This window comes from Phaseolus vulgaris, chloroplast, assembly GCF_051622355.1.
Source record: "Phaseolus vulgaris chloroplast, complete genome".
Lineage (NCBI taxonomy): Eukaryota > Viridiplantae > Streptophyta > Magnoliopsida > Fabales > Fabaceae > Phaseolus > Phaseolus vulgaris.
In genome coordinates this window covers 140,001-150,285 of record NC_009259.1, presented here as the reverse complement: position 1 = coordinate 150,285, position 10,285 = coordinate 140,001, and the positions used below count along the sequence as shown (strand labels likewise).

At 36.6% G+C, this 10,285-nt stretch overlaps 4 protein-coding genes across 4 annotated transcripts; 1 reads left to right on the top strand and 3 right to left on the bottom strand. All coding sequences in view use genetic code 11, as the record gives it.

Moving 5' to 3' along the window:
* Nucleotides 1–572: 572 nt before the first annotated feature.
* On the bottom strand, nucleotides 573–851 carry rps19 (ribosomal protein S19). The gene has a single exon. It carries the CDS (start codon nucleotides 849–851, stop codon nucleotides 573–575), a length of 279 nt encoding a protein of 92 aa, YP_001122860.1.
* A 54-nt stretch (nucleotides 852–905) lies between these two features.
* On the bottom strand, nucleotides 906–2,390 carry rpl2 (ribosomal protein L2). The gene is made up of 2 exons: nucleotides 2,001–2,390; nucleotides 906–1,340 (listed from the first exon to the last, which is right to left on the bottom strand). Exons 1-2 carry the CDS (start codon nucleotides 2,388–2,390, stop codon nucleotides 906–908), a joined length of 825 nt encoding a protein of 274 aa, YP_001122859.1.
* Nucleotides 2,391–2,408: 18 nt separating this feature from the next.
* rpl23 (ribosomal protein L23) lies at nucleotides 2,409–2,690 on the bottom strand. Its single transcript has one exon. It carries the CDS (start codon nucleotides 2,688–2,690, stop codon nucleotides 2,409–2,411), a length of 282 nt encoding a protein of 93 aa, YP_001122858.1.
* A 605-nt stretch (nucleotides 2,691–3,295) lies between these two features.
* Nucleotides 3,296–10,162, top strand: ycf2. The gene has a single exon. The coding sequence runs from the start codon at nucleotides 3,296–3,298 to the stop codon at nucleotides 10,160–10,162; it is 6,867 nt and encodes a 2,288-aa protein (YP_001165479.1).
* Nucleotides 10,163–10,285: the final 123 nt, after the last annotated feature.

Here is a 10,285-nt window from a genome sequence, read left to right as displayed (position 1 = left end):
TTACATAAAATGTTTTTATTTGTGTCTTTTTTATCTATAGATATATCTTTATAACTCATTATAGCTCATTGACTAAGTTCGTTGAAATTTCTATTGTGACTAGCATCGACTATTGTCAAATAAACAATTCAAAAAATCGAATCGAATAAAAGAAGATATTCAACTAAAGCAAATAGAAATTATAGTTCTAGTATCATAATGTTTTATTTATGTACAAATCACATCAATTACTATTTGTACTTTGTGTTGTAAATAGACATGAACCTTTTTTTTATTTGACCAAAAGACAAGGCTTCTGTATAGAGGTTCTTCTGTATAGAGGTTCTTCTGTATACAGGTTCTTCTGTATAGAGGTTCTTCTTTATCATAAGAGTCTATTTTTACAAATCAATTGAATATTTTATTGAATTGATTGAATTCTGAATGAAAAAAGAATTTTATTATTATTCATTATTTCATGAATTTCATGAATTCTAAAAGAAATGAGTTGAACTTCATTTTCCTAATAATTCAATTTTGTAATATTTATGGATTTATGCATTCCTCTTTCAAAATGGATGTGAAAATGAACGTTAACGACGAGATCTATTATCATTTTTCGCATGTCCTCGGAAGTTTAGAGTAGGTGAAAATTCTCCTAATTTATGGCCTACCATACGATCTGTTATATAAATAGGTAAATGTTCTTTTCCATTATGGATAGCAATGGTATGGCCAATCATTGTAGGTATAATGGTAGATGCTCTGGACCAAGTTAATATTATATCTTTTTCCGCTTTTGTGTTAAGCTTATTTATTTTTCTTAATAAATGATTCGCTACAAAAGGATTTTTTTTTAGTGAACGCGTCACAGTTAATTACTCCTTTTTCTTGTAAAGACGAAGAAACAATTTCTATTTTCTCTACTATTTAGTACGACGACGAAGAATCAAATTATCACTATATTTCTTCCTTTTTCTACTTCTTCTTCCAAGTGCAGGAAAACCCCAAGGAGTTGCGGGTTTTTTTCTACCAATTGGGGCCCTCCCTTCACCACCCCCATGCGGATGGTCTACAGGGTTCATAACTACTCCTCTTACTATAGGACGTTTACCTAGCCAACATTTAGATCCGGCTCTACCTAAATTTTTCTGGTTTACCCCAACATTTCCCACTTGTCCAACTGTTGCCGAGCAGTTTTTGGATATCAAACGGACCTCCCCAGAAGGTAATTTTAATGTGGCCGATTTCCCCTCTTTTGCAATTAGTTTCGCTACAGCACCAGCTGCTCTAGCTAATTGTCCACCCTTTCCGAGTGTGATTTCTATGTTATGTATGGCCGTGCCTAAGGGCATATCGGTTGAAGTAGATTCTTCTTTTTGATCAATAAAAACCTCTTCCCAAACTGTACAAGCTTCTTACAAAGCATACGGCTTTCTGGATGTAGATGATGATATCTATACAGATGGATCTTCTATATATCGCACAATGAAGTACCGCACGAGTGGGTATATAGGAATCCAAATCTGCCGCTCATGTTATGATCTTCTACATCCTAGGTCTTCCCGTTCCTTCATCTGGCTTATGTTCTTCATGTAGCATTCAGACTGAATGACTCTATGAAATTACGTCGCTACTTCCACATGGTACGGGTAACGTAGGAGACATCTCTCTTTTTCCCAGGGGGAATCCTTAGAATTACCACAGCTTAGCTTTCAATTCGCCTCTGACCATCAAATGAAATGTGAATAACCCGCCCTCCCCTGTTTGAAACAAAGGGTGCTTCCGGTTCTGTCGGTGCTTGAAACAATTTTGTCTTCTCCATATTACTATATCTCGAGAGTCAATAATTTTATATGAGGAACTACTGAACTCAATCACTTGCTGCCGTTACTCTTCAGTTTTCTGTTGAGGTCTATCCTGTAGAGGTACTCCAATTGGATCAGTGATCGATTTCTAGGTTTCGCCGTAAACCTAGTTGGTTACTTCCAATTACGTAAATCAATAGTTCAAACCGCACTCAAAGGTAGGGCATTTCCCATTTTTATAGGAACTTCTGTACCAGAAACAATGGTATCTCCAATTATAGCCCCTCTGGGGTGTAAAATATATTTTTTCTCACCATCCCCATAGTGTATGAGACAAATGGATGCATTTCGATTAGGGTCATATTCTATGGTTACGATTCTACCATATATGTTTTTTTCATTCCGTCGAAAATCAATTTGACGGTATAGACGCTTATGACCTCCCCCTCTATGCCCTGCGGTAATTATTCCTCTGGCATTACGGCCTTTACCACAACGATGCTGTCCATAGATCAAATGATTTCGTGGATTGGATTTTACTTGACTGTCTACGGCTCCATTGCGTGTGCTTGGGGTAGAAGTTTTGTATAAATGTATCGCCATGCTATTAAGTATTTTGATTTAAGTTCTTTTCTTTCTAAGAGGTGGAATAGAATAACCCGGTTGAAGCGTAATGATTATACGTCTGTAATGCATTGTATGTCCCATAATAGGTCGTACTCTTCTACCCTTTACCGGGAGTCGATGACTATTCATAGCTATTACTTTGACATCAAAGAAGAGTTCGACCCAATGCTTTATTTCTGTCCTAGTTGATCCCGATTCGACATTAAAAGTATATTGATTTTTCCCCAATAACCGAATACTTTTGTCTGTAAATACTGCATATTTTATTCCATTCATAAATATATTTTCTTCCCTATGAGTTCTAGTCTCAATTAAAATACTAGTTTTTACTGTTCATATGTTATGATTTGAATATACCACATCAATTCGTTATGTATGGATGATGAGATTCCATTGATACAGAGCCACTCGTTCTTTTTTCTCTGACAGATGGTCAGAACTTCATCTGGGTTCGAATCCTACTGATAGGTCTACTAGAGATCAGAAATTGTTGAAAAAAGAACAAAAGAAACATCTTGCTCTTTCCAGGCGATCGGAAAAGAAAGAAATAGTGAATTTATTCAAGATAATTATGTACTTACAAAATACCGTCTCAATTCATCCTATTTCATCCTATCGAGGATGTGATATGGTTCCAAAGGATGAATTGGACAGTTCCAATAAGATTTCATTCTTGAACAAAAATCCGATAGACTTTTTGGAGGGAGGGTCCCATTGGCGTGCATCCAGTAGGAATTGAACCTACGAATTCGCCAATTATGAGTTGGGCGCTTTAACCATTCAGCCATGGATGCTTAGCGGGAATCCTCGTACATGGTGAATAACCAAATTCCAATTGAAGTGAAATCTTTCGGATAAATCAATGCAATTAGGAGGATTCGATGAAAGGACATCAATTCAAATCCTGGATTTTCGAATTGAGAGAGATATTGAAAGAAATCAAGAATTCTCGCTATTTCTTAGATTCATGGACCCAATTCAATTCAGCGGGATTTCTCATTCATATTTTTTTCCATCAAGAGAGTTTTATAAAACTCTTGGACTCCCGAATTTGGAGTATCCTACTTTCACGCAATTCACAGGGTTCAACAAGCAATCGATATTTCACGATCAAGTATGTAGTACTCTTTGTAGTAGCGGTCCTTATATATCGTATTAACAATCGAAAAATGGTCGAAAGAAAAAATCCCTATTTGACAAGGCTTCTTCCTATACCTATGAATTCCATTGGACCCAAAAATGATACATTGGAAGAATCATCTGAGTCTTCCAATATCAATAGGTTGATTGTTCCGCTCCTGTATCTTCCAAAAGGAAAAAAGATCTCTGAGAGTTCTTTCCTGGATCCGAAAGAGAGTACTCGGGTTCTCCCAATAACTAAAAAGTATATCATGCCTGAATTTAACTGGGGTTCGCGGTGGTGGAGGAACTGGATAGGAAAAAAGAGCTATTCTAGTTGTAAGATATCTAATGAAACCATCGCTGGAATTGAGATCTCATTCAAAGAGAAAGATATCAAATATCTGGAGTTCCTTTTTGTATATTATATGGATGATCCGATCCGTAAGGACCATGATTGGGAATTTTTTGATCGTCTTTCCCCGAGAAAGAGGCGAAACATAATCAACTTGAATTCGGGACAGCTATTCGAAATCTTAGTGAAAGACTGGATTTATTATCTCATGTTTGCTTTTCGTGAAAAAATACCAAAGGAAGTGGAGGGTTTCTTCAAACAACAAGGGACTGGGTCAATTATTCAATCAAATGATATTGAGCATGTTTCGCATCTCTTCTTGAGAAACAAGCGGGCTATTTCTTTGCAAAATTGTGCTCAATTTCATATGTGGCAATTCCGTCAAGATCTCTTCGTTAGTTGGGGGAAGAGTCCGCACGAATCGGATTTTTTGAGGAACATGTCACAAGAGAATTGGATTTGGTTAGACAATGTGTGGTTGGGAAACAAGGATCGGTTTTTTAGCAAGGTACGGAATGTATCATCAAATCTTCAATATGATTCCACGAGATCTAGTTTCATTCAAGTAACGGATTCTAGCCAATTGAAAGGATCTTCTGATCAATCCAAGGATTCTTTCGATTCCATTAGGAATGAGGATTCGAAATATCACACATTGATCAATCAAAGAGAGATTCAACAACTAAAAGAAAGATCGATTCTTTGTTGGGATCCTTCCTTTCTTCAAACGGAACGAACAGAGATAGAATCAGAGCGATTCCTTAAAAACCTTTCTGGATATTCCTCAATGTGCCGACTATTCATGGAACGTGAGAAGCAGATGAATAATCATCTGCTTCCGGAAGAAATCGAAGAATTTCTTGGGAATCCTGCAAGAGCCACTCGTTCTTTTTTCTCTGACAGATGGTCAGAACTTCATCTGGGTTCGAATCCTACTGATAGGTCTACTAGAGATCAGAAATTGTTGAAAAAAGAACAAAAGAAACATCTTGCTCTTTCCAGGCGATCGGAAAAGAAAGAAATAGTGAATTTATTCAAGATAATTATGTACTTACAAAATACCGTCTCAATTCATCCTATTTCATCCTATCGAGGATGTGATATGGTTCCAAAGGATGAATTGGACAGTTCCAATAAGATTTCATTCTTGAACAAAAATCCATTTTGGGGTTTCTTTCATCTATTCCATGACCGGAACAGGGGGAGATACACGTTACACCACGATTTTGAATCAGAAGATCTATTTCAAGAAATGGCAGATCTATTCACTCTATCAATAACCGAGCCGGATCTGGTGTATCATAAGGAATTTGATTTTTCTATTGATTCCTCCGGATTGGATCAAAAACATTTCTTGAATGAGTTATTGAACTCCAGGGATGAATCGAAAAAGCACTCTTTATTGGTTCTACCTCCTCTTTTTTATGAACAGAATGAATCTTTTTATCGAAGGATCATAAAAAAATGGGTCCAGACCTCTTGCGGGAATAATTTGGAAGATCCAAAACCTAAAATAGTTGTATTTGCTAGCAACAACATAATGGAGGCAGTCAATCAATATAGATTGATCCGAAATCTGATTCAAATCCAATATAGCACCCATGTTTACATAAGAAATGTATTGAATCGATTCAATTGCAACTTCGAATATGGAATTCAAAGGTATCAAATAGGAAATGATACTCTGAATCATCGAACTAGAATGAAATACACGATCAACCAACATTTCTCAAATTTGAAAAAGAGTCAGAAGAAATGGTTCGATCCTCTTATTTTGATTTCTCGAACGGAGAGATCTATGAATTGGGATCCTAATGCATATAGATACAAATGGTCCAATGGGAGCAAGAATTTCCAGGAACATTTGGACTATTTCATTTCTGAGCAGAATAGCCTTCAAGTAGTGTTCGATCGATTACATATTAATCAATATTCGATTGATTGGTCTGAGGTTATCGACAAAAAAGATTTGTCTAAGTCACTTTGTTTATTTTTGTCCAAGTTACTTCTTTTTTTGCCCAAGTTTCTTCTCTTTTTGTCTAACTCACTTCCTTCTTTTTTCTTTGTGAGTTTTGGGGGTATCTCCATTCATAGGTCCGAGATCCACATCTATGAATTGAAAGGTCCGAATGATCCACTCTGTAATCAGTTATTAGAATCAATAGGTCTTCAAATCTTTCATTTGAAAAAAAGGAAACCCTTATTATTGGATGACCAAGATACTTCCCAAAAATCGAAATTCTTGATCAATGGAGGAACAATATCACCATTTTTGTTCAATAAGATACCAAAGTGGATGATTGACTCATTCCATACTAGAAAGAATCGCAGGAAATCTTTTGATAACACAGATTCCTATTTCTCAATGATATCCCACGATCCAGACAATTGGCTGAATCCCGTGAAACCATTTCATAGAAGTTCATTGATATACTATTTTTATAAAGCAAATCAACTTCGATTCTTGAATAATCAATATCACTTCTGCTTCTATTGTAACAAAAGATTCCCTTTTTATGTGGAAAAGGCCCGTATCAATAATTATGATTTTACGTATGGACAATTCCTCAAAATCTTGTTCATTCGCAACAAAATCTTTTCTTTTTGCGATGGTCAAAAAAAACATGCTTTTTTGAAGAGAGATACTATTTCACCAATCGAGTTACAGGTATCTAACATATTGATACCTAACGATTTTCCGCAAAGTGGCGACGAAGGGTATAACTTCTACAAATCTTTCCATTTTCCAATTCGATACGATCCATTCGTTCGTGGAGCTATTTACTCGATCGCAGACATTTCTGGAACACCTCTAACAGAGGGACAAATAGTCCATTTTGAAAAAACTTATTGTCAACCTCTTTCAGATATGAATATACCTGATTCAGAAGGGAAGAACTTGTATCAGTATCTCAATTTCAATTCAAACATGGGTTGGATTCACACTCCATGTTCTGAGAAATATTTACCATCCGAAAAAAGGAAAAAACGGAGTTCTTGTCTACAAAAATGCCTTGAGAAAGGTCAGATGTATAGAACCTTTCAACAAGATAGTGTTTTTTCAACTCTCTCAAAATGGAATCTATTCCAAACATATATACCATGGTTCCTTACCTCGACGGGGTACAAATATCTAAATTTCATATTTTTAGATACTTTTTCAGACCTATTGCCGATACTAAGTAGCAGCCAAAAATTTGTATCCATTTTTCATGATATTATGCATGGGTCAGATATATTATGGCGAATTCGTCAGATTCCATTGTGTCTTCCACAATGGAATCTGATAAGTGAGATTCCGGGTAATTGTTTCCATAATCTTCTTCTGTCCGAAGAAATGACTCATCGAAATAATGAGTTACTATTGATATCGACACATCTGAGATCGCTAAATGTTCAGGAGTTCTTCTATTCAATCCTTTTCCTTCTCCTTGTTGCTGGATATCTCGTTCGTACACATCTTCTCTTTGTTTCTCGAGTCTATAGTGAGTTACAGACAGAGTTCGAAAAGGTAAAATCTTTGATGATTCCATCATACATGATTGAGTTGCGAAAACTTCTGGATAGGTATCCTACATCTGAACTGAATTCTTTCTGGTTAAAGAATCTCTTTCTAGTTGCTCTGGAACAATTAGGAGATTCTCTAGAAGAAATACGGAGTTTTGCTTTTGGTGGCAACATGCTATGGGGTGGTGGTCCCGCTTATGGGGTCAAATCCATACGTTCTAAGAATAAATCTTGGAATCTCATCGATCTCATAAGTATTATACCAAATCCCATCAATCGAATCGCTTTTTCGAGAAATACGAGACATCTAAGTCATCCAAGTAAAGCAATCTATTCCTTGATAAGAAAAATAAAAAACGTGAATGGTGATTGGATTGATGATCAAATAGAATCCTGGGTCTCGAACACTGATTCGATTGATGATAAAGAAAAAGAATTCTTGGTTCAGTTTTCTACCTTAACAACAGAAAAAAGGATTGATCAAATTCTATTGAGTCTTACTCATAGTGATCTTTTATCAAAGAATAACTCTGGTTATCAAATAAGTGAACAACCGGGAGCAATTTACTTACGATACTTAGTTGACATTCATAAAAAGTATCTAATGATTTATGAATTCAATACATCCTGTTTAGTAGAAAGACATATATTCCTTGCTAATTATCAGACAATTACTTATTCACAAACCTTGTGGGGGGCTAATAGTTTTCATTTCCCATCTCATGGAAAACCCTTTTCGCTCCGCTTAGCCCTACCTCCCCCTAGTAGGGGTATTTTAGTGATAGGTTCTATAGGAACTGGACGATCCTATTTGGTCAAATACCTAGCGAAAAACTCCTATGTTCCTTTCATTACAGTATTTCTGAACAAGTTCCTGGATAACAAGCCTAAGGGTTTTCTTATTGATGATAGTGACGATATTGATGATAGTGACGATAGTGACGATATCGACCGTGACCTTGATATAGAGCTGGAGCTTCTAACTATGATGAATACGCTAACTATGGATATGATGCCAGAAATAGACCGATTTTATATCACCTTTCACTTCGAATTAGCAAAAGCAATGTCTCCTTGCATAATATGGATTCCTAACATTCATGATCTGGATGTGAATGAGTCGAATTACTTATCCCTCGGTCTTTTAGTGAACTATCTCTCCAGGGATTGTGAAAGATGTTCCACTAGAAATATTCTTGTTATTGCTTCGACTCATATTCCCCAAAAAGTAGATCCAGCTCTAATAGCTCCGAATCAATTCAATACATGCATTAAGATACGAAGGCTTCTTATTCCACAACAACGAAAACACTTTTTCACTCTTTCATATACTAGGGGATTTCACTTGGAAAAGAAAATGTCCCATACTAATGGATTCGGGTCCACAACGATGGGTTCAAATGTACGAGATCTTGTAGCACTTAACAATGAGGCCCTATCGATTAGTATTATACAAAAAAAATCCATCATAGACACTAATATAATTAGCTCTGTTCTTCATAGACAAACTTGGGATTTCCGATCTCAGGTAAGATCGGTTCAGGATCATGGGATCCTTTTCTATCAGATAGGAAGGGCTGTTTCACAAAATGTACTTCTAAGTAATTGCTCCATAGATCCTATCTCTATCTATATGAAGAAGAAATCATGTGACGGGGGGGATTCTTATTTGTACAAATGGTACTTCGAACTTGGAACGAGTATGAAGAAATTAACGATACTTCTTTACCTTTTGAGTTGTTCTGCCGGATCGGTCGCTCAAGACCTTTGGTCTCTACCCGGACCTGATGAAAAAAATGGGATCACATCTTATGGACTCGTTGAGAATAATTCTGATCTAGTTCATGGCCTATTAGAAGTAGAAGGCGCTCTGGTGGGATCCTCACGTACAGAAAAAGATTGCAGTCAGTTTGATAAGGATCGAGTGACATTGCTTCTTCGGTCCGAACCAAGGAATCCCTTAAATAGGATTCAAAATGGATCTTATTCTATCGTTGATCAGAGATTTCTCTATGAAAAATATGAATCGGAGTTTGAAGAACGGGGAGGAGTCCTCGACCCGCAACAGATAGAGGAGGATTTTTTCAATCACATCGTTTGGGCTCCTAGAATATGGCGCCCTTGGGGCTTTCTATTTGATTGTATTGAAAGGCCCAATTCATTGGGATTTCCCTATTGGGCCAGGTCATTTCGGGACAAGCGGATCATTTATGATGAAGAGGATGAGCTTCAAGAGAATGATTCAGAGTTCTTGCAGGGTGGAACCATGCAGTACCAGACACGAGATAGATCTTCCAAAGAACAGGGCTTTTTTCGAATAAGCCAATTCATTTGGGACCCCGCGGATCCACTCTTTTTCCTATTCAAAGATCAGCCTTTTGTCTCTGTGTTTTCACATCGACAATTCTTTACAGATGAAGAGATGTCAAGGGAACTTCTTACTTCCCAAACAGATCTTCCTACATCTATATATAAACACTGGTTTATCAAGAATACGCAAGAAAAGCATTTTGAATTGTTGATTCATTGCCAGAGATGGCTTAGAATCAATAGTTCATCATCTAAAGGATTTTTCCCTTCTAATACTCTATCTGAGAGTTATCAATATTTATCAAATCTGTTCCTATCTAACGAAGCGCTATTGGATCAAATGACAAAGACATTGTTGAGAAAAAGATGGCTTTTCCCAGATGAGATAGTTGTTGCTATCTGCTCCAATAACGAATCATTGGTTTCACTGAATCACTCAAAAAAAAAAAATAGATAGACCTTTCTTTCTCTTCGTCTCAGGTCGATGGATCTTCTCAATTGAAAGATCCCCTATATCGATAATACACATTCCAGTTGACCGAGCCTAATTCGAATTGTTTTGTTCCGAAGCAAAGAGATC